Consider the following 24,713-nt stretch of genomic DNA (forward strand, 5'->3'; position numbering starts at 1 on the left):
TGAGAGTTTCCTCTAACCGCTGTTAAAATAAAAAGTTATTTCTACAGAAGTCACTATTTGTTAGGCTATAGAAATGCACCAGCTTCAAGAAACACAAATGTTTATTAATTTCTCTATAAAAAGGGTCATGTCATATTTTTATTTATATGTCAAATGATGACACATCCTAATAGTCCAGACTCCAGGATGTCCAGGATTTGTCCCGTCTACTTGTTGTAGTCTAAATCAGTCATGTGATTTGAATACAAAGGATGTGATGTTATGAACACCCAGTAGAAGGTCCTCTGCAATCAGTTAATAAAATGTGTAAAGTTAGGAACTGAGTCAGTCTGACATTGGGATTTCCAAGGCACATCATTATGTTGATTAGCCCACCTCCAGTGGAGTTTATTTCATCAGTAAACAGGTGTGTCGGCCTTTTAAACACAATACACTCTCTGCTGAGGCAGGCCCATCGCAGGATGATCAGTCTGAGTGTCCTGATGCTCTTAGGGGTGAGCCAGGGCCTTTCCTCTTCATTCAGATATCTCTGTGAGTTGTCTTGAGTGCAGTGAATTTGTGACAGCACTCTTCAATCAACTCACATGTTTCGATACAGCGCCTCTTGATGTGCAAAGACTTAGACACTAAAACTAAAACATTATTTACATGAACGTATATTGAGCTTCATAAGAGTATTTGAAGGGAAACATAACATATGTAATTCAGGATGAACCTGTTGTGCTTGAAAGTGCAGAAGACACTACAGGTTAAGGTGAACTAGTGAACTGGTAAGGTCCAATGGGGCTGCCACTGGCTGGGCCATACCAGTAGGCTCTGTGGGCCTTTCCGGGCGTCTGGATCTCACAACTAAAGATGCCAAGAGACAGACAGGAGAAGGGAGAAAGAGAGAGAGTGAGGGAGAGGGAGAGCCAACCCGTAAATTGGTTTAGTATGGTAATGAAATGTATTCTTACAGTTAAGTGACATTAAAGGTGCTCTAAGCGATGCTGGGCAACGTCACTTCTGTTGACTTTCAAACAAAACAGAGAGCTAGCTCGCTACTTCCTCTCCCTCCCTCACATGCTGCTCCTGTGCAATTTAATCTCTCCTAAACGCGCATCTCATCTGTGATTTGCTGGAACAGTTTGTTATGTTTTTATGGGCTAGGTTTGCCCAAGTTGTTTTTGTTGCCGTTTTTGGAGCCTGGGCTATCCACAGAGATCGCGTTTTTTATGGTGTATTCAGGACACAGACAGCTAGCGGTTGGTTAGGTGATGTTTGCAGTAAGTGACATAAAATGTTTTAGCCTAAAAAACGCGTGGCATCGCTTAGAGCACCTTTTAACAAGAAAAAAAATAGCGTACTGGCCAACATATTATCTGCTATTATTATTACACCTGCTCTATACTCTCAGTCTACTCAAACCCAACAGATCCTCCCTGGTACATAGCTTCACACACAAATGTGTGCATGTTGCAGAATACAATCCCAGAGACAGGCCTAGCAGTCTAAAAGCGTTCCAAACATGTGCGGTACAAACCTCTGCGTGTGCCTTCGTTGGCCAGGAGAGGGCGATGTCTTCTCTGTGTCCTCTTTCTCCTCCGTGTTGCAGTCTGTGCTGCTCTCACTATAGATTAGAGGCTGGCAATGTCTCAATGGGCTTACTGCCACTCCAGTGTCACTAAAGGAACACAAAAGCTGCCAGGGTCCAAGTCCATTTGACCAGGGTACAATGCCACTCTTTAAATCCACTAAATCCTCTAAGGGTTCTTTAGATGAACACAGTAGCCACATGCACATACAAGGGATCTCCTTTTTGTGCACCAAACAAGTTGCAATCAAGTAAAAATGCATATAAGACTATCGATAAATCATAATTAGTGGGTGTTAAAACAAAAACTTTCAAGATAAGACAAGAAGAACCGTCTGTATGCCTTACATTGCTTTTTCCAGTAAGCTGATTTTAAGGTCTTTTTCTTCTAGGAGTTTTTTTAGAGACTCGGTCTGTCTGTGTTTGTCAACCAGCTCCCTCTGCAAGCGGTGGTTGGTCTCCTCCAGTGTCTCACAGAAGACCTTCCATTACAACAACAACATGCAGAGAATGTCTCTGTTAATGTCCAACTCAATCTGAATGAAAGCCCATCACTCACTTCCCACCATACACTTTTCTGCTTCATTTTGCAAACAATCTGATGACAACATCTCAGTTTACATTTAGATGATGGAAACAAAAACTCAAAGTGAAATACTGAAATAAGCCAAGTAACTTACCCGGCTCTCCTCTAGACTGTCAAATGGACCTGGTGGATCATCTAGGCACAGGAATGCTCTAACTGCCTCACTGAGAGACAGTATCAATAGTCAGTCAGGTTAAGAGGTTTTTTTTTTATCTCTCTTTGCCTTTACCCAAACAACTTAGTGAGCTACATTATTCAGCCTACAGTAAGTTAGCTTGATGGATTTACCTTTATTTGGTTTGGTTTGTAAGTTTATTGTGATCCATCAAGCAGTATAACAAACATTCATGGCATTTAGCACACAATCATGTTTGAATAAATAAACAAATTGGTGCTATACTGTATTTACCAGGCTAAATTCTGCACTGTATTTTGTTTTTCAGCTGTTGTAAATGTTTTATCTTCAGCGCTAAAACCATTAGCTTGCAATACTTCTGAGTAAAGAATTATAATACACCTGTAACACTTTTGTAATCAGCTGTAACACAAGTGGTTCTGTAATCTCTTTACTAACACTTGGGTGCCATGTCTGGTGTCGGCATTATTCAAAATAAGACTTTGGGTGTAACTTGTATTTCCCACAAGCAGAGGCATTCAGGTGACTCCTGTCATTACTATAGTGAGAAGGAGTATCAGTGAGTGCCTGGTCTACTCAGAGGTGCACAACACAGCTGAACATAGGGGACACAAAGCTGCAATATAGCAATGCTGCTACTAAGCCTGTGGCCATCCATATAGAGTATACTGTGTTTGTGAGCATCTTGGAGTGCTTATATGTTGATGTTAGTTATTTGTGGGAAAATCATTTATATTATCATCAAGAGAAACAATAACATTTGTGTAGCTTACATTTTGGTCCTTATCCAAGATACGAATATACAGTAAATTCAAGTAGGCTGTAGGGCAATCCCTGATCCTAAATATCAACCAAAGATCCTTGATTACTAACTCGCTAACTAACTCTGCTTCAACCCTCTCTGTATCAACAATACTTCATCCTACTTTTATCTGAGTGTGAAATCACATGAGTGACACATAGCGAGTAGAGACATTACCTGTTAGTGATGTCTTTGAAAGCAACCAGGTTCTGTAGAAAGGTCTGTAAGCCCAGCTGTCGCTCCTCCAAGAAGGACATATCATAGTTATCTCTGAACCAGCGCTTGGGTGGCAGGGAGAGCTTGAATCTTGGAAGCATTTCTTTCAGCTGTGTCAGGGGATATAACACATAAAATGAAGGATTTGAACAGCTGAGGAAGAAGAAAAAACAGGAAGAAAAGAAAAATAGAACAACACAAGAAGCAGAGGGAACAAATGGCAACAGACAAAATAGGACAAATTCTGTCGTCACAATGTATGACCACTCATCTTTTCCCAACCTTGTCATTGAGTCTGGAGAAGTCGGTATATCGTCTAAAAACAACCCAACTTTCATCTGGAGTCCTCCTTACCAATATCTTATAGACCTGAGAGAAGGAAACACAGATATTAACAGCCAGGCCATCATTAACATGACAAGATACTGTATCACAAAGCTTCATGTAGTACACAAGAAAAAGCACTGGTGCAGCTCTTCAGTTACAGTTTTTACACAGTGCATGGTTGGCTAACAAATGACTGATACTCATATGAAGAACTATGCATCATCTTTTCCTGTAATATGTCTGTAACATCAGTTCCAAACACCATACAGTTTACTGACTGTACATCTCATGCCTTTAGTGATCACTGTTCTTTTCCAGGAAGTTACTTCCTCCCCCATCAGCAGATGGTTAAGCCTTATATCAGCATTCTGGGAAACTGTTCACAAAGATGCCTTGATTGCTTATGTAAGCTTCACTACTGTGCAAATACCATAATACAGTTCCTCTGGTCTCCTACCGTGAACTTTGACCTCTCTTCCATGACCTCATAACCCAACAAGGTGGGGGTGGGTGGTCTGTCCTCCCAGTCCTCCTGTAAAGAGCTACTCTCCACATTGGAAAAGACCCCACTGGAGCGTTCAAATCCCCTCTGCGTCCCCAGTGGTGGGAAGGGAACACTAGGAGGACAGCTGATGGCACCTCCGCTTGTCCATGGGCTGTGGCATCTGGGAGACCCCGGACTGCTGGATAGACTTTCGACAGATCTGCTACTCCCAGGTCTAGACAGAGCCCACTTCACCGGTACTGCAACTGGTACAAAGGAGCTCGCCATATCACTTGTATAAATCAAATCACTGAGTCCTGCAATGGAGGCTTCACTCACTGTGTCGAGTTTTGTGTGGTTGTTGCGTCCCTGCACAAAGGAAGGCAAGAAATAAACAGCTGGAGTAGGTTCAAATCTTTCATCAAACAAATTCCGTACATTGTGGACACTCCCACACCCATTGTATAAGCCAACTCCCAGAAAAAGAATCATGGACTGTGCAATCCTGACCACAACTGATTTGGGGAAAAAGTGCTTCTTGTTCACTGGAATAAGAACTTAGGCCTATGACAGCAATTCAATTCACAGCCATGTGACAATGAGTAGAGATAAAAGGGGACGCCTATCCCGACACAAAGCAAGCAAATATGGAGATAGATAGCCTACAGTAGATAGATAGATAGAGACACTTTATTCATCCCGAGGGAAAAATTAGGCATCCAGTAGCTTACAACCATAATATAACAAACACTATATCTCACATACATAAAAATCACTCAGAGAAATGTGAAGAGTTAAACATTTTGTGAAGTGATTATGTCTGTAGACTGACCATGTGATTCACTGGCCATGATAAGGTGCTAATGTAAACATAGAATAGCTTGACAAACAAGAAATAAAATACTTTAAGAACAATATATATCAAGGAATACGATGTTATGACCACAGATTGAAGGCTAATATGGCCCTCCTACACAAAAATCGACCATTGTAAAAACATGTTTGGCAATTATGTTTAAACAAAAAAAACAATTACTTGTTGCTGATAATTGACAGCAATAAAAGAGAAGACAGGAATAAAAACATACGACGACTGAAATATTACAAAATCACCCAAAGACATTTGATCTAGTCCAAAAGGTAATCACAGAAATAGGTGAAAATAACACTAAACCTCACTTGTTTTGCCTACCTGACTCTCACACGCCTACTGTCCATCTGTTTAGAGTCATGTCAAGGAGTAAACAAGATCATGTGATTGTCTCACCGGCTTAATTCGACATTGACTCATGTTCTACTGAACACAAACCGTTGGATGTTTGTCTCCGCTACTAACTTAGGCTACCAATTATCATTGATCATCTAATCTCAATTTTTTCCCTCGATGAACCGTTTCGTTCGAGAGGCTTCGTTTTATCAAGGCTGCTATTAAAGTCTCCTTTTTCACAGCAAACTTCTCGATTTACTGAAAGGTGCGTATCAGCATCCTTTCGTAGCCTAAAGCTCATGCAAAGTTTTTCAGAAACGTAAATCAGCGACATCTGATGGTGAGATCACAAAATAAAGCTCAGTAGGCTATCCAACAGATGAAATAAATAAAAAACGAAGATTGTATAATGTTAGCCTATTGCTTAGCTGTCATGGTTGTTCTGGTATGGGACGTGGGCAGGAGGAGTTAACCCATGCTGCTCTGCCTACAATAATAGTAGGCCTAAAATGACACAGAAGTGATACTAGGCTATGTTGTTTTTGTCCTCAACAAGCAATAGGTGATGTAAACCATCTCCACCAGAATTTTGTCTGGCGTTGATTGGACAAAAATGATGCACACGTTATTTACACTATAGCTGTATTTCCTAATTTTCATCATATTTTGGTTGTAGATGGATGTTCTGAAGAAATGTGTCCACATTGTCTAGTGAAATCTGTCCTTTGAAACTTACATTAAAATATGTTTGTTTCAGTGGATGACAGAGAAGATCCTGAAGGATAAAAAACAAAAATCAAAAGGGGGTTTCTGCTATTAAAAAAAATCTAACCTTAACAGATAGATGATGATGTATAAATCAGAGATGCTTAATTGTCAAGGTTTTTAATTATACATGGTATTTTGACAGGGAGCTCAGATGGACCTCAATCACAACATATGCTTTTCATATTGATTAGGGGAAATTGTTTATGGAAGTGCAGTGAGGAAATCCAGTTCATTTTGGCAGCATATAGGACATTGGACTGCTCGCACCGAAGCTGCATATGCACCGCACATCTTTTGCTCCACCACTGTCCAGAATACCATCTGGCCACCTTGATCCAATTATTAAGCTGCTGAGAGAAAGGAAGGAAGGTGTTTTGCATTATCCCAGCTTTCAGCTTCAAAGGGTCACACGGATGTTCTTGTGTCATCTGTACTGTCCCCAACACAACATTGCTGAACAGATTAAAAAAAGTGTATTAAAGGATAATATTTATTGAGGTCTTAATAAACATAATTTGGTCAAAATCAAAATACCACACCACTGTTTTCGACCCTGTCTGAAGAGCCCTGAATTCAGAGTGCCACGTTTGTGTGCCTTTTCCTTTACAGACACAATCATTTTGCTCGCACTTCCGTTCTTCAGTAGTGAGGGGAGAGGGTCCATATAGATAGTGGTTTTATTAGGACATCACTTCATGTTAAGTAGTGTGCACAAAGCAAATACAGACATATCAGGTTTATATTTGTTTAATCAGGCATACAAAACTAACAGAAATAAAGTAAATAAAAATGACACATAATTAAATCCCACCAACCGAAAGTTTGTCCACTTTTATGAATTAATGGTCACAGCATGCAAAACATACAAAAGCATATACGCAAATCAGTGATTTTCGGTCGTGGGCAGAGCAGTTGCCATACCAAACTGTGTCACAGTTGGTGAGGATGCTCTCGATGGTGCAGCGGTAGAAGTTAAGATGTGTTAAACCGTTTATAAATATTAAAATCAGATGATTCTGATCATATTCTATGTAATATGTCATGTTTCATGTTTTTGTCATGTTTCATAGTGATGCAGGTCTACTGCTGTGAATAGGCTAAATACAACTTTGATCATTTTTATGTAGAATACTGTATTAAGTTTGCTTTGGTGCCCTGACGTGTGGCCTTTGTGTATTTCTGCTTGCCAGAACATCAACCAGCAAGATGATAAGAGTGAGGGAGTGCAGGGGAGTAGAGGGATGAGGTTTGTTAAATTTTAAACTGATTAAGAAAGTTTTGTTTTGTAATTGTTCAATAAAACCACTTGTTATGGATTTGATTTTTTTTTATGGACATTTTTACTCAAAACTAATGACTGGGATAGATTTAGCACCCCTAAAACCCCTAGATAGACATCTCAAAAGCTAATATTGGTAAAAAAAAAATGTTATGTTCATTATTTTCGCCCAGTCCCTCTGGGCACCCCAAACTTGATGGGCTTTCCAGGTGTTTCCCCGAGTATTTGGCCGTGGTGGATAAATTGCGAGGTGTTACTAGACACCTATAGGAACACATATAAAAAAGCTATGTAAGAATTTTTTTTTGCAGATTGGTAAAAAAAAATGCTTAACTTTCCTTAACTACTGTGTGAGTAGGCCTACACCCTTAGTCTTCAGCCCCATACCATTAGGGCTCTATCCATATAGACCAATGTCACTAAGCCTAAAAAGGAAGTGGCCAACAATGCCACTGAGTTTGAGAGTTTAAAACAGTCTCTATAGCTGTAAGCCATAACATATGTCCGGTTTGGAGTTCACTGTGTTGTTTACATGTTATATAGCATAAGCCTATGGCTAACATATTCATAACCCAATTATTATGACCGCCGCTAGCGGTCATATAGGGATTGTCAAAGTCCCCCCCCAACCCCCATCATCTACTTCCTGAATTTTTGGTCAACGATACCCGGGACACCGAAACACAGGGGCACATGAAATTTGATGGGTATGTAGCCCCCCTAGACTTTTACGGAAACCCCCCCCCCCCCCCCCCGAAACCCCAAAAATGCAGTTTTTCCTAAATAACTACCTGAACCGTGGCACCGAGAATGAAGACATTTTTATGGTATGTTGGTCTCAAGGGCCCACATCAACCTAGCCCATAATCATTCTGCTTTAATCGCCCTTCTCTTCAGTTAAGATGATCAACTGCACCAAATGTTATGTGTATGATTAACCTGTCCTGACATTCTCTGGGGGTATGCCAAGTTTCGTAGAATTTCATTCATGGGGGGGGGGGGGGGGGGGCTCATTGGACTGTACACTCATTGGCCTGTAGATGGTGGTGCACACATAGGCTACACACGCGCACACACACACAGGCACGCACATGCTATCGGTATCGGCAATTAGAACGGCCAATACATAATTACAAATTCAGTAGGATTAAAGGAAAACCAAATATTCATCATCATCATTTGGCTGCATTTCCAGGATTGGCGTTACGTAGTCGTTTGTCCACCAGATGGCGCATCATTGCAGTGAGACGTAATTTTGTTGGATGTTAATCTAAAGTGGGTGGGAAAGACGCTTCCTACAAGTAAGGACAACACTGTAGTTTACCGCAGAGAACGTCTAATAAGGGTAGGATTTCCCATGAAATGTAATTCCCATTTCTTCTTGAAGCCGAAATAAATCTGAGAATGTTTATCGAACATGCTTGGTTTTAACTGCAGGTACTTTAATCTTATACAAGTTGTAGCTATCAATGAGGCATGGATGAGGCCGTGTTCCAGGGCGAGAACATGTTAACTCCACCTCATTAGTATGCGCAAGGTTGCAATGCGATTCGTTCAATTACTACAGGCTCGTATTTCCGTTTCCTCTAACAATCGCGGCATATTTGAAAATGGTGGAGAAAAGAAAACGAGGTAGGATTATATTTTGGCGTGATGGATGTGGTGAATCTCCAAGTAAACCTCCCATATCTTCATTTTTGATATTTACAATGAGTCATGGCTTTGTTTTGAGATGTTTTAAAAACGATCGATATCATCTAATAACAATGATATCATCTAAACGACTAGTGTATTGACACTAGGCCTACTTTACATTGCAATTTGCTAAGCCAATTTAATGAACTATGGGTGATAGGCGTTATATTGAATTAATAAGGCGATTTTTTTAACTTGACGCTTTCACGTTATTAATAAGTTAAATGTATATTGTAGCCGGTGTGATAATGATAATAGTTTCTGTGTCTGTAGTCTGAGACGTCCTGTGTGTACTTGGTACAGTCAGCCACCTATCTATGAGAATACGTGGGGTTATTGGTAACGCAAAATGTGACTATATTCAGACTCATTCACCAAAAGATAATGATAAAATAATTAAAAACATTCATTGATACATCAGCATAACAGTAACTATACATTCAATGATACATCAGCATAACAGTAACTATACATTATCAGTTAGGCATTGAGACATAGACCTAGATTCTTAAAGAAATATATTGGGATGCCTGTGTTTAAGGTTGCCTGTAATTACTGAACCCTTTTCTCTTTCAGATATTCCAACCTTGGCGAAAGTGGCCTCTTCATGCTTTACAAAGAGAGACCTACATGGTCTCGATTTGGACCGCATTCCCTCTCTGAAGAGGCATAGACGTCCAGTGAGTAAACCTTATTAAGCATTAGTTGACCCCATAAGTCGTTCTACAATAACTTAGAGATGTTGACAGGATGTCAGTCTGACAGATACTTCGTAAGGCTTGAAGGAGACAGTACAAATCATTTTAAAGTACCTTTGTACTGTGTTTCATTTCAGGCTGCTTCTGGTCTGATCCCAATTCCCACCCCTTCTACACCCAACCCAATTCCCATCTCTTCTACACCCACCCCTTGCCCTTCTGCCTTCATCTCCTCCATGACTACCCCACCCTCTGATCCCTCAGTGGTCCTAGGTAAGTACATCTTCCGTTGTTTTTCAAATTGTGTCTCAAATTTGTTCACTTTAGCAGTGCAAAATATCAGAAAATTTACTTCATGACCACTTTGTATTCCAGAACAAGATCCTGTGGATGGAGGACCAATAACCTCCCTTTCGAGTGTAATGTTAATTGACTATGCTTACAAGACATTATTTTGGTTACGCTCTTTACATGAGTTTCATATAATATTCCATTTAGATTTCGATATGTATACTACACAATACTATTGCTCTTGGGTGCTCCTTGTTGGTGCCCCCCACCCAATCCCAATCCTCCCCCACCTTTTTTATGCAGCCCTTGCCACTTAATCTACTAAACCCCTCTTCTACTGCACTTTTTACCCCCCCCCCATTAATGCACAAATAGGCTGACACCAGACATAATTTCACTGCATTTCTTACTTCCAGTAACTATATGCATGTGACAATAAACTTCCTTGTATCCTTGTATCCTTGTACACAACATAGTCAGTTTATTATTATGTCGCTTAAACATTCTTCCACACATACAGGTATTTGTGGGCGTTTTAAGGGTGTTTTTGGGAGGTAACCAGGTACGCCATGCTTTTGGAGGTGCAAACAAACGCTGCATTGCCATTGAGATCACGTAGTAAGGAGCTGGCTCAAGGGTTATAAAAGTATTTTCTCGTGTTTAGTTGTAAAATGAAGGCACAGTTTTTATAGCCATACAGCGTGTTCACTTCTGGCTCCTTGGCTATCAATTTGTTAACGATAATGCTTTTTGCAATTTGACGTCTTTACAACACTTAACATATCGGAGATGTCAAATGTTGAGTTACTCCAGTCTAGATTTTTTGACGTTAATCACTCCTTGTGCTGAAGTGCCTTGGTCAATGGTGAATGGTGACCACAGGAATCAAACCCAAACCCCTTTTTTTAATAGTCTATTCTGTGACTTGTAACTGAGTGTGATTGTGATTGCTCAAGTGTGTGTCATGTTGAATCTTAACAGTTTACACTGTTGTTCTGTTTCCTATTCTATTCTTTTTTTAATAGTCTATTCTGTGACTTGTAACTGAGTGTGATTGTGATTGCTCAAGTGTGTCATGTTGAAGCTTAACAGTTTACACTGTTGTTCTGTTTCCTATTCTATTCTTTTTTTAATAGTCTATTCTGTGACTTGTAACTGAGTGTGATTGTGATTGCTCAAGTGTGTGTCATGCCCCCCCCCCCCCCCCCCCACACACACACACACATAAACCTTTTCATCCCATCCACACACACGTGTACAGCCCCCCTTCCCTTACACCCCATTACACCCCCCCCCCACACACACACACCTAACCCGCGTACACACACACACCATTTCATCACCCCCCCTCCCACGCACACACACATGTACACCCTACTCCCTCACACACCCCATTAATCCCCCCCCCATGCACACACACCATTTCATCACCCCCCCTCCCACACACACACACACACAGCTACACCCTACTCCCTCACATACCCCATTAATCCCCTTTACAGTATACCTTTTCAGTTACCTTCCAACACCAAACCATACCCACACACCACACTCAACCCCATGCACACTCCCCATTTCATCATCTCCCTTCCCCCCACACACACAGACATCAACACCCCCCAACCCCCCCCCCCCCCCCCACACACACACACAAACCTTTTCATCCCATCCACACACACAGGTACAGCCCCCCTTCCCTCACACCCCATTACACACACACACCCGCGCGTAACCCGCGTACACACACACACACACACACACACACACACACACACACCATTTCATCACCCCCCTCCCACGCACACACACATGTACACCCCACTCCTTCACACACCCCATTAATCCCCCCCCCATGCACACTCAACATTTCATCATCCCTCACATCCAAACACACAGCATACCCCCTCCCTCCACACACACCCCATTACCCCCCCCCCATACACACACACACACACACACACAATATACCTTTTACAATATACCAATTACTACTTTTACTGAGCTGTTTTAAGTTGAGCTGTCTCTTGAACAAACAGCATTACTTATCATTTATTTTGAGTACATGACAATAAACTACTTGAACTTGAACTTGTTTCCTATTCTATTCTTTTTAGTGGTCTATTCTGTGACCTGTAACTGAGTGTGATTGTGATTGCTCAAGTGTGCAGCATTGTGAAGCTGTATGTACCTCGTACTAAATAAAAAAAAAAGTTTATAAGTATAAAAATTACGAAGTCACTTAAATGGAAGTGCTTGCCACAAGATTGCCTGGAATCAGACTGGGAAGACTTGGCACAAGGCCAATCAGAGGTGCATCCAGTGTTGGTCGTATGACGGACCCCCCAGGAAACGTTGGCCCCTGAGAGCCACTCTAGAGATGGTTAAAGCGGGGTTGCCTGAAAGGTGCCTGAAATCATTGGTGTGTGGGTCACCTTGGCATGGGTGAAGTACGACGGGGGTGCCTGAAACGCACCAGTGCCCTTTCCGAAGGGGAGGGAAGTGCACTCCACCATACCATGGGGCCTGGCTGACATGGAGGACAAGCTGTTGGTCCAGTGGCCAGGCCAGGCACTGTGACTGCCCTCCCTTTGCTACAGAAACATTTACAAGTAGGAATTTATAGAAACAGAACATGGATTAGTTCCACATCTTGGCACTATCACATTAGCTTCCAGAAATACATAGGCCAGGTGAGGTTATTGCGCTCTCCCTTTCCCACATACAATGCAAGAACTGTGATGATTTGTTGGATCTGAGGCATGCTACAAACATGTTAATGTTCAGCAAAAAGTTATTGTGTGCACATCCCACCTTCTGGAAGGTGCAGGACAAAAAAAACGTACTCAAATTAAAAAATATAATGTCCGCAACACTGCTTTTGACTCCCATATATTTAATGCACAGCAGGAAACGTTTCGACCCTGCTGGGTCTTCTTCAGGCTTGTTTTTTTTTTTTTTTTTTTGGGAGTCAATATATGGGAGTCAAAAGCAGTGTTGCAGACATTATATTTTTTCACAAACATGTTAATGCCCAGGCTTGCTTTTAAGTCTCTCACAGTTAAATCTCCCTCCCTTTTGGGGTGCAACAACTGACTAATCATTACCTTAATCTAGTATAGGTCTATAATGGTATTCTGATGTATGTGTATGCTGATGTAATGATGTAGCTTTTTTTACATCAATTTATTATCAACAGTTTGTGGACATACCAGATTTGGAGGTTTACAAGGGGAGGTTGCTGTCAGAGGACATGGTGATGCCATGTAATACATCTGGGTCCATCTACCTGGTCCCATCAAACTCTACAGTGGTAAATAATACTCACAATAACATTCCCATGGCAAAGACAATCAATTCAAAACGAAATGGACCTGAAATCCTCCCAGCTAAGGTTGATCTACTGTCGATAGATATAAAATTCACACTTAAGCCAGTACACACAAGAGTTAGTACAACCCTGAGACAGTGGCCAAAGTAGAAGGTAAAAGCAACACTTGACCAAGTGAAAGAGAAGTGAATATACCCAAAAGATTACAGCATAGTTATAAAAAAGCGATCTGAAACATATGAAATTATGTTTTAGTAGTACAGTATTACATTTGCTTGAATGTGAATTTACTCTATCTGTATGCAATATCTGTTTCCAATATCCCTAAAGCAATAATACAAGCAGTTCCCTTCATAACCACTACAATAGTGCCTTGTAATTTTTTTCTCTGTCTTTACATAAACAGACAACAAAGTATGTGTTTGTCAAAACGAGACACATTCTGTTTCGTGATGGGAGGAATATGATCCAAACATGTTCCTGCAACATGCAGCGATCAATTTTGATCAATACAACATCTAAAAGCTGCATGTTGTACGAAGGTACATAAGCTTTAAGACTATTTTGAGTGTATACTGGTAATCGCATTAACTTGTTGACATATGTAATGATCATATATTGTACAGCAAAATAATGAAAAACAACATTTGTTTGTTTCTTTCAAAGACTTCAAAGGAATGCATGGTTCCTGTCTGCATATTGATGCCCTGATCTCAGTCATCACAGCTGAGGGGGCTGAGATCAGGGCAACTGATCATGAGTATGCCTCTGCAGATGTGAGTTACAGAAATGTGATAGATAGATAGATAGATAAATATAGATATATAAACATAGTTCCTAGGTCAATACATTGCTCATTGTCTCATATGGAATATGGAATGTCTTGTCATATGTTCCTCAGGATGGCACACACCTTCACCAAGTTCCATTTGACCCAAACATGTTTGTGCTGTGCAGGGGTGATGACTGCACATATTTGTCTGGCAAAGATGGGCGGCCCTATTGCCATATGTGTGCAGATCATCACTCCTGTAGACATATAAAGGGTCTAACAGACGGAACCCAGGTGGAACAAGGAGTGTGGGGATAGGCTCCAGAGGTCAAGGGCAAGGGGCCAAGAAAATATTCCGACAGCCTTGACTATTGACCCAATTTCATTTCACATCCCCCTTCACCTTAAGGTATCCACCAAATGGGACTAATATAATGCAATACTTATCTGGGGGTCCACATGTCATTTTTCACATACAATTATTTTTGTTTTCAAAGGATCTTTTCTGTAAGGCTCTTTGCAACCCTATGACTCTTTATCCCACAATGGGTGGAGTGTGCAGCTGTGGAGCCCCATACTCAAATCAGAGAATCCTCTCTGGCACCCCAAAGCCACTGTATAGTACAACAGCAACAGTGGCCTGCCAATGTGAGTAGAAGAAAAAGAAAGGAGAGTTAATTTTATATCACTCTTTCGATTTAACTCATATACACTTTCACTTCAATTCCAGCTTTCCATTATACCTGCACAAAAGGTGCTTGCGAGGGAAAGCTGCACCCTCAGCACCCATTCATCTTGCAGATGGGCAGTTATTTTGTGCACCACAACCTCCTGCGGGACTACATGTCCCATTTTTTATGTTCTGGGTAAGCAGCAGCAGAGGCAAGCCTTACAGTGCAGAGCAAATATGAAAATGAATACTATCCAACAATCTTCTCTTTGCTCACTTTGTCACATTGTCCTTGTAGAACCTCCATGTACAATTATCATCAAAGCCTGACGATAAATCTTCAGGACTATGGGGTGGTGGAGATAATCACGTACAAGAGGTTTCGGTGGGAATGGCTGTCGTTCCTTAAATTGGTGGACATCCAAGAGGTTGAGGGCTTTTGTTGTCCTCAATGCGGGCCTAATCCAAGGTTGGATTATCATCACCATGATAATCATCATCACTATTGCTATTATTATTATTATTATTAGTAGTAGTAGTAGTTATACTAGTAGCAGCATTACAATTGAACACAACTGAACATATAACAACAGGTATGTGCTCCTTGCAGGGCTGTGGTGATGGATGGCACCACACTTGGTTATCATCGCCGGTTTGCCAAGCAACCCCAGGCTACACCACCCACTCAGGACCAAGGGAAAGAAGGAAGATAAGTATTTTTTAACATTGTATATGTATGCAATCCTTCAACTGGTCTGATATGTATTTACAAATGAACATCAGTCATAGTATGACATATGTCAAGATTATATTATACAAATATAATTATACAAAATAAATGACAGTCATCTCTCTTCTGGCGCGGTAACGCTAGGGGCTAGAGGGATGGGACCAAGAGGCACGGCACCGACTTGAGGCCCCTGACAACTGTTCCAAAGGTGGGATCTCTGAGACACTCACAAAAAAAACTGTGAAGGAAAAACATAAAAAAAGTTGACCACTCCCATTTCAGAGGTGGAGTTGTGGGTGGTAGCATGGAGCTACGAGGCTGAAATTCAAGTCAGACCTTCTGCACATGACCCTCATGGAGCGTGCAAAGTTTCATCTCTCTAGCTGTAACGCAAAGCATTGTGCTGGCAAAAACTACTTTTTTGGCGATTTAACATTTAGCCATTTTTACATTTTTAGCCAAAAAAAACACACATATGTTGGTCAGGTCAGTAATAGCGTTGCTAGGGTACATATGGTGGTTGCTATGGTCATATTATGGTGGTTGCTAGGTTGTTGCTAGGGTAATTTGAATGGTTGCTATGGTGTTGCTTGTGTAGATATGGTGGTTGCTATGCAAAATAACATGGTTGCTATGGTGGTTGTTAGGGTAAGCATGTTGGTTGCTATGGTGGTTGCTAGCTTGACATTATTCTAGTGGTTGCTAGGGTAATTAAGAAGGTTGCTAGGGTGTTGCTAGGGTACATATGGTGGTTGCTATGCAAAATAACAAAGCAGTGGAATTGCTAACGTTTAGCCATTTTTACATTTTTAGCCAAAAAACTCACTTATGTTGGTCCGATAAGTATGAAATCAGAATATGTTGAACAACGGGACATCACAAACAAGCCAGGCTCAGTTTGGAGTTGGTGGATTATTTCCGGAAGGAGATGAACGGTTCGAAACGTACAAGGTTTCTCTCTTCTGGCGCGGTAACGCTAGGGGCTAGAGGGATGGGACCAAGAGGCACGGCACAGCCTTGAGGCCCCTGACAACCTGATCTCTGAGACGCCCACAAAAAAAACTGTGAAGGAAAAACATAAAAAAAGTTGACCACTCTTACTTCAGAGGTGGAGTTTTGGGTGGTAGCATAGAGCTACGAGGCTGAAATTCAAGTCAGACCTTCTGCACATGACCCATGGAGTGTGCAAAGTTTCATCCCTCTAGCTGTAACGCAAAGCATTGTGTCTGCAAAAAATACTTTTTTGACTATTTAAAATTTAGCCATTTTCAATTTTTAGCCAAAAAACACACATTTGTTGGTCAGGTCAGTAAATATATAGCGTTGCTAGGGTACATATGGCGTTTACTATGCTAAATACCGTGGTTGCTATGGTGGTTACTATGGTCATATTGTGGTGGTTGCTAGGTTGTTGCTAGGGTAATTTGAATGGTTGCTATGGTGTTGCTAGGGTAGATATGGTGGTTGCTATCAAAATAACACGGTTGCTATGGTGCTTGTTAGGGTAAGCATGTTGGTTGCTATGGTGGTTGCTAGCTTGACATTATACAAGTGGTTGCTAGGGTAATTAAGATGGTTGCTAGGGTGTTGCTATGGTAATTAAGGTGGTTGCTTGGGTGTTGCTAGGGTACATATGGTGGTTGCTATGCAAAATAACAAAGGAGTGGAATTGCTAATGTTTAGCCATTTTTACATTTTTAGCCAAAAACTCACTTATGTTGGGCCGATCAGTATGAAATTAGAATATGTTGAACAACGGGACATCACAAACAAGTCGGTTGGAGTCACAAACAAGTTGGAGTCGGTGGATTATTCCTGGAAGGAGATAAATGGTTCAAAGCGTACAAGGTTTCCCATTTCTGGCGCGGTAACGCTAGGAGCTAGAGGGATGGGACCAAGACGGACGGCACTGGCTTGAGACCACTGACAACTGTTCCAAAGGTGGGATCACTGAAACACCCACAAAAAAAACTGTGAAGGAAAAACTTTAAAAAAGTTGACCACTCCCACTGCAGAGGTGGAGTTTTGGGTGGTAGCATGGAGCTACGAGGCTGAAATTCAAGTCAGACCTTCTGCACATGACCCTCATGGAGCATGCAAAGTTTCATTAACAAACTAGCAACCACAACCCTATTCTCAACCAAAATGATTACCCTAGGAACCAGCATAGCAAAAGACCTTAAACTTCTCTCTGACCATTCCTCGGAGAACACTTAATTGGTCAATTGCTCCAAAAATGTTGTCTTTGAACAAACACTTTTTACATGTTAACTCATCTCAGACTCCACTAATATAAACCTAATGTCTGATTTTGTCCAGACCCATGTACCTTTCAAAATCTTAACCCTAGGTTAGGTTACAAGGAATCCCTATTTATTGCGTAATTAAAGCAAATTAGCACAGTGCAAGCAATTATCACAAAATCCATCACATATCCAAATAGCTCATGTTGCATTGCAGAGAACTGAGTAGAATCTGTTAAAAATACATTAAACTATATCCTGCATATATGCAATATTTCATGAAGTTACAGGAAATCCCTATTTTTTTATTTTAAGATATTCCACGGCAGAAAAACATTAAAATATTTGTGAAGAGGTTGTTTTTCAACACCTGCTGATATGGTTAACAAATCATATAAGTATCATCTAGTTCCCTCCTCTGTAGATTTAGTAAAAAAAAGTGAAAAATTAAAAAGTAGCCAAATAGGGATTTCATGTAACCTCTAACACACACATCAAATAGCTATATCTATTGAACCATACAGTATAATTTGTTGAAACTTCTTGTGGCACGTGTTTGGATGGCAAGGAACCCATGAAATTTTGTGCAATTGCCATGTCCAGAAAGCAAAATATCTTTGTCAGATTTTGATTCCTTATAAACACCTCAGACAGAACAAAGGGGGATAACAAAGATAAAATGATAGCCCTCCAAAACTGTAAAAACATTCTTATTCTCTCTTAAAATGGGAGTTTTAGTCAAATAGGGATATTTTGTGACCTGCTAAAAACAATTGCCCATAAATCCTGGGTTCTTTCTTTGTTATGTATAATTATACTTTTTTATGTTCATTGCCAAGAATTCTACCATTATCAGTTGTAAAACAAATTTAGTTTAATCATTTTAGTGGTTTAAAATAGAAAAGAGAATAGGTTACAATATATCTTACAGCTATAGAGAGAGAGAGAGAGAGATAAAGTGATACAGAAATGGGGAAGTTTTCAGAGTATGGTAAAATAGCCTAAATAAAACAGTAAAACAAACATTCAATGGAATCCGTAGAACTTTAAGTTTTGAATCTGTGCCCTCCCTTCAAAACAGGAAAAAAAATCTCTGGATTTGCCACTTACATAAGAGAAAAATGACAAATACCTAATGATTTTTTAAAAGTTAAAGTGGTTACGAATATGGGAGTGCCCCCACATATAGCCTAGCCTATATGGTGTGTCTTCAGGCATTTAAATCTTTTATAAACTTAAAAAAGAAAAATGCTCTTGGATAGAAAATATAGACGTCACGTCATTGACCCTAATATAGACTATCGTCGTAGTAGCCTACTAACGTTTGTTATTATATTAGACTTTTGGAGTCGCTATAACTTAAGTTGTTGTTTTGTTTTGTTTGGCAATGCCAGCAATAGTGTTGGTGCATACGATTCGAAATAAATTAATACATGGACATAGAATCATACCAAATGCTCGTAATGTTACCTGTATTCTCCGCCATCTTAACGTTATCCTGTGTAAACACGCGTACGGGGACAGCAATACGCAGGCGCAAACTGTGAACCAATGAACGAGCTCTATTCTTAACATGTTCTCGGAGCCGTGTTCTTCGGTACCAGACATACCTCCTATCAATAGAGCTGCACAGTCCCGCCCACAGCCAAAATGCGGTTAGGTGCCGGATGCAAGATTCCCATTCATTTGTCCCATTGACGTTTGGAAAAATCCGTATCTAAAGAGTTTTACAGCATGTCTTAGGCTAACCAGCTACGGCATAACTCATAAGCATACAACATATCATTTCGAGTGAAAAAACAAAGAGAAAATCCAAAAAAGTCAAAGGTACAAGACTGTGTACATATTTTCATTTCCGAGCGAAGGAACTACTCATCCCATAAACCACTGTGCCTCACTGAATAATATAGGCAAAATCGGCGCGATTTATTTTGCCATTTCCAACCGGCGATAGCACGCGAACCCTTTCCTCCAAACATTGATTTTTATATAGTGAATGTGCAGTTATTAGCAGTTATTTCAGGAGTAATCGTGTAAATAATAGTGTTTTGATCTTGAATTTTACATTTATCATTTTATATCGTGTGTGTGTGAAAGCGGTTAATGTTAACGGCAGTGCTTCGTAACGTTACCTGACTCATCCTATGCTGTCATCACTGCTCAGTCGGGCTGATGCATGGACTGGTGCATGGTCTGCTCTTGGACCACCATATTCAGTTTATTAATTTGCCGTGAATTACACAAAATGTTCATTAAATGCACGAAGTATTCCTAGGTTAATGATTGATATGAATCATACAGTATGAAGGCTACAGTAGCCTAGCTAATGTTAACTAGCACTGCTAGCAGCATTAACGTTACCAACCTCCCTGCTTAACTCACCACAACTTTGTAGGTCTTGTCCCTCATGCTGGCCCTTAGAAAACCCACAAACTGACTCTCGGACACACAACAGTCAATAATGTGACCCGATTTAAAGTGGCTTTCACCCCTTTGGACACTCACTAAAACATAATATATTTCATACCTGTGTTGCAGCATGTAGGCTAATGTTAGCTGCATTATGTAATGACATACAATGTCGGAAATGCTAAAGGTTAGCCTGTCGGCTACCTGAAAAGTTTGAGTGTTTAAACTACAACCTCTGGCATAAATTATGGAATCACCAGTCTTGGAGGATGTTCATTCAGTTGTTTAATTTTTTAGAAAAAAGCCATATCACGGACATGACACAAAACTAAGTTAATTTCAAATGTCAACTTTCTGGCTTTAGGAAACATTAAAGGGATTTAATAAAATTAAAAAAATCAGTAACAGTTGCTTGTTTTAGACCAACCAGAGGGAAATCACTCAATTCCAAGGCAAAAACTATGGAATCATGAAAAACAAACTGGCAAAAGAACACTTCAACGCACCACTAGTACTTTGTTGCACCACCTCTGGCTTTTATAACAGCTTGCAGTCTCTGAGGCATGGACTTAGTGTGACAAACAGTACTCTTCATCAATCTGTCTCCAACTTTCTCTGATTGCAGTTGCCAGATCAGTTTTGCAGGTTGGAGCCTTGGGATGCACCATTTGAGGTTGGAGCCTTGGGATGCACCATTTGAGGTTGGAGACTTGGGATGCACCAACTTCCACCACAGATTGAGATCCGGACTATTTTCAGGCCATGACATTGACCTTATGTGTCTTTCTTTAAGGATTTTCAGTTTTTGCTCTATGACAAGATGCATTATCATCTTGAAAAATGATGTCATCATCCCCAAACATCCTTTCAATTGATGGGTTAAGAAAAGCGTCCAAAATGTCAATATAAACTTGTGCATTTATTGAAGATGTAACAATCGCCATCTCCCCAATGCCTTTACCTGACATGCAGCCCCATATCATCAATGACTGAGGAAATTTGCATGTTTTCTTCAGGCAGTTCAGTCATAAATCTCATTGGAACGGCACCAAACAAAAGTTCCAGCATATGACTTTCATCCAGTTATCCACAGTCCAAGGTTGCTTTTCCTTAGCCCACTGTAACCTTGTTTTTTTATGTTTAGGTGTAAATGATGGTCTTCGTTTAGCTTTCCTGTATGTAAATCCCATTTCCTTTACGCAATTTCTCACAGTTCGGTCACCAACATCTTTTGCAACATTGCGTGATGATTTGCCCTCTTTAAGGAGTTTGATGATCCTCTCCTTTGTTTCAATTGACATCTCTCGTGTTGGAGCCATGATGCATGTCAGTCCACTTGGTGCAACAGCTCTCCAAGGTGTGATTGCTCCTTTTTAACTGCTGATTAACTGGTGATCTAATCTGGTGCTGGTGGGAAAGGAAATTGACAGGGTGATTCCATAATTTCTTCCTTGGAATTGAGTGATTCCATATTTTTTTCCCTCTGCTTGGTCTAAAAAAAAAGCAACCGTTATGGACTAACTCATTTTTTTCTTGATTTCCTTTAATGTTTAAAGGAATTAACTAAATTAACTTAGTTTTGTGTCATGTCTGTGATCTGGCTTTTTTCTAAAAAATTAAACAACTTAATGAACATCCTCCAAGACTGGTGATTCCATAATTTATGCCAGGGGTTGTAACATTTACAGTGGTCTATTTGATAGTGTATTGCCCCCGAAGTTCGTGTGATGTATAAACCCCAATCCTTGTTGATACAAGTACCAATATTCTTCAAGAAAGTTTTTAATCACATTAAGCATTACTCTGCTAAAGTCTGTTCAATGTCAAAAAAATGGTTCTGTTAAATTGAAGAGTGACTGAAAGAATGTACAAACAACCAGTATTAAAATGCTAAGAGGAAATCTTAACGATACCGTAAATTAAATTTCATCCAACATTTATATTAATTTAACCTAAAATATTTCATCCAACATTTGTATAATTTACCCCAAATTATATTTCATCCAACATTTACCTTTCTGCTGCCAACCCTGCTGCTCTTCAACTCTGCTTCTTGTGTTCTCAACTCTCCCTCTACAAAATCATAGCAAAGCATAATTTTCTTCAACTGGGGAAATTCGAGACTCATAGATTCGAGAAACATAGGTCTCTTTTGAAGATCAGACTCATTACCAGTCACTGCCTAAAGTAAAAGTATTACAAGGAAGAGTGTCATGTAGGCTAGGCCTACTGATCAAATGTCAATGGAAGAAATAGGAAAAGCAAAACAATTGTAGGCTACAGCTGATGGATAATTGATATGTGTAGGCTACCACATTGGTTTCATCACCGCGAGTTTAGTTTAGTGAATGCCGAACGGCAGTGAACTGAGTAGCGCGAGGCTACAGCGCGCTATCCAGTTCACCGTCAAAAAAAGCTCACGTCTGTGCCATCCGATCCGAGCAACAGAAAACGATCATAGTCTTTTTAGTTATTAGACAACAGGGACATAGACCATCTACCACAACCTAACAGATTTTAAGTCAAACAGCAAGAGTCTCTTAAAGAACTACTCAATGGTAGGCTGAGGCTCATTCACAAATGGTAGTAGACTAGACTAGGCTAGGATATTACGAGGTAACGGTAGTCTCCTGGGTCAGTCCCTCAATGATCATGTTAACTATGTCTGTTATTTTCCACCACGTCTGTTTTTGAATCAACTTACCTGTTAAATTGTAGATCAGGCTACGGCCGACGGCGGGTCTCCTTTTTTCCAAGCAATTTACCTCACGTAGCATTTGTTTTCGTCGACTGACACTGACATTTCACGTCATTCAAACTACGGCGGTGTAGAGTGGACGCAGCATGGATAGCCAATAAGAGACACGTATATGACTCATGAGACTTCCCATAGGCCTACCCGTATGAATATTAATGAGATGTCCCGTAGCAAACTCATTCATTCAAGCCATTTACTCTCAATTCTCAATCGCTCTGCCCTGGTTAAATGACATGGAAGGGGTTGTTTACTAGTAGTGCCATCGAAGAATGTTTCGCCTTTTGCCACCCGGAAGAACGTATTTGTTGTTGTGACGTCATGGTAAATTCTCTTGAATTTCCCCTTGAGGATCAATAAAGTATCTATCTATCTATCTATCTATCTATTTACTCCAAGGGGGCAGGCGAATTCCCGGAAGTAGAAGAATCGACGTAGGCTGGAGGGACCACCTCTCTGCTAACTCCCATAGAAGTCCATTCATTCTAGGATTTTTTTGAAATACCATAACTTCATATAACATATATCCTGTGCCGATATTGTAGCTTCTGTGTAATCCACATAAACACTACAAAGGCAAAACAGACTCCACTACCTCGTCTGTAACGTTGGTTACCCGTAAGAAGAATGGTTAGCTTGTTCGGTTGGAGGGAAGCTAGCTTTGACGTAATCTCTCTTTCGCGCCGTAGGGAGATAACCGTATTGTTTGGATAAGAAGCTCAGTCCACCTGTCTATGACGGTAACTCATAAGCAAAACCTAGCATACACGACCGTATGTTAAGGTAAAGCATTACACAGAGGCAACCTAATAATAATTTTAAAAAAAAGTAAACCTAATTTAAAAAAAAAAACGGCACTAATCATTACAGAGGTTTTCGATGGATTGACCGTAGGTCGGAAAAGTGGAAAGAAGATTAGCTTCAAGGCTATAACTTTTTTGTTTTGTTGACTGTTTTTGAAGATGATCATGTATGGTAGCTTCAACATTAACACGACTAGGTGAGGATGATATTAATAATAATACATAAATAAATGTTTAACTTTGATGACTTTGAAGGCGAAGGAAGTGTGAGAAAAATGTCTGTGTATCTATCATATGAGTTACAAGATTCAGTTCGATGGCTAACGTCACGAAGTTAAGTGTGAGTCTGCGCAGTACTGGGGGGACCAACTGAAAAATCGTTCTATTTGACTCAGTGCCCTCCCATTGAAAACGACGGAGTCTGTTCGTCCATTTCTTTTACTGTCTATGATTTACTCCCGTGTTGGACTTTCCCCTGTGTTCCCCTGTGTCTCTGTTTCCCGGCGTGTGCGCGCGAGAGTGTCTGTGTCTCCTTCTCCCTTCTGTGTCATAGAATGTGTCAATAAGTTATGATGTGTTTTGGGGGGAGGTCTCGAGGAGGGAATATTTAGGGGTTCGGATAGGTTAGCGATTGATAACGGGGCGAATAGGGGGTTCTAAGACGTTTAGTAAGTTTTAGTCAGAGTAGAGGTGAATTACGTGCGAGTGGGTTGTGTTGTGTTGTTGGCCGATGAGAGTGATTGAGACGTGATTTGTCGGTTTGTTGCTTTGTAGTGGACACCCCCTGCTACCCGCCTGTACATCATTTGAAAAATAAATAACCGGAGTTTGGAACGATACCTCAGCCTCCCCGTCTCCTAACTACTCCTCGGCATTACAGTATTAACACCTTTTCGCCAAGAGGTAGCAAGTCCGCTTGATACTGTAAGCCAGGTGTTTTC

General features: G+C 40.5%; 2 protein-coding genes across 5 annotated transcripts in view; both read right to left on the minus strand.

The window, feature by feature from the left end:
- Positions 1 to 16,514, minus strand: part of LOC121707551 (NACHT, LRR and PYD domains-containing protein 12-like) — a 36,156-nt gene extending 19,642 nt beyond the window's left edge. Inside the window, exons 1-2 of the mRNA XM_042090225.1 lie at positions 16,511 to 16,514; positions 13,907 to 13,915 (exon numbers count right to left, since the gene is read on the minus strand). The gene's annotated coding sequence lies outside the window, so the exon portion shown is untranslated. The remainder of the gene's footprint in view (positions 1 to 13,906; positions 13,916 to 16,510) is intronic.
- LOC121707889 (sorting nexin-16-like) lies at positions 84 to 23,297 on the minus strand. 4 transcript variants are annotated; one of them, XR_006031424.1, is made up of 10 exons: positions 22,919 to 23,297; positions 22,229 to 22,287; positions 4,098 to 4,493; positions 3,596 to 3,682; positions 3,275 to 3,423; positions 2,254 to 2,323; positions 1,922 to 2,055; positions 1,523 to 1,663; positions 376 to 849; positions 84 to 284 (listed from the first exon to the last, which is right to left on the minus strand). XR_006031424.1 is itself a non-coding variant. In XM_042090855.1 (9 exons), exons 1-9 carry the CDS (start codon positions 22,989 to 22,991, stop codon positions 750 to 752), a joined length of 1,209 nt encoding a protein of 402 aa, XP_041946789.1. In that variant the 5' UTR covers positions 22,992 to 23,297; the 3' UTR covers positions 84 to 749. The 4 variants fall into 4 exon arrangements, 3 of the variants coding, with proteins under 3 accessions (XP_041946789.1, XP_041946802.1, XP_041946812.1); XM_042090855.1 differs by having other exon boundaries at positions 84 to 849; XM_042090868.1 differs by lacking the exon at positions 22,229 to 22,287 and having other exon boundaries at positions 84 to 849.
- Positions 23,298 to 24,713: the final 1,416 nt, after the last annotated feature.

Source organism: Alosa sapidissima, chromosome 1 (assembly GCF_018492685.1).
Source record: "Alosa sapidissima isolate fAloSap1 chromosome 1, fAloSap1.pri, whole genome shotgun sequence".
NCBI lineage: Eukaryota > Metazoa > Chordata > Actinopteri > Clupeiformes > Clupeidae > Alosa > Alosa sapidissima.

Coding starts and splice junctions, on each gene's coding strand:
- LOC121707889 (XM_042090855.1), bottom strand. CDS start 22,991: ATGCTACGTGAGGTAAATTGCTTGGAAAAAAGGAGACCCGCCGTCGGC. Junction 22,288..22,918: donor CCTGATCTACAATTTAACAG/GTAAGTTGATTC, acceptor ATGATTTTGTAG/AGGGAGAGTTGAGAACACAA. Junction 3,683..4,097: donor AAGAGAGGTCAAAGTTCACG/GTAGGAGACCAG, acceptor TCCTTCTCTCAG/GTCTATAAGATATTGGTAAG.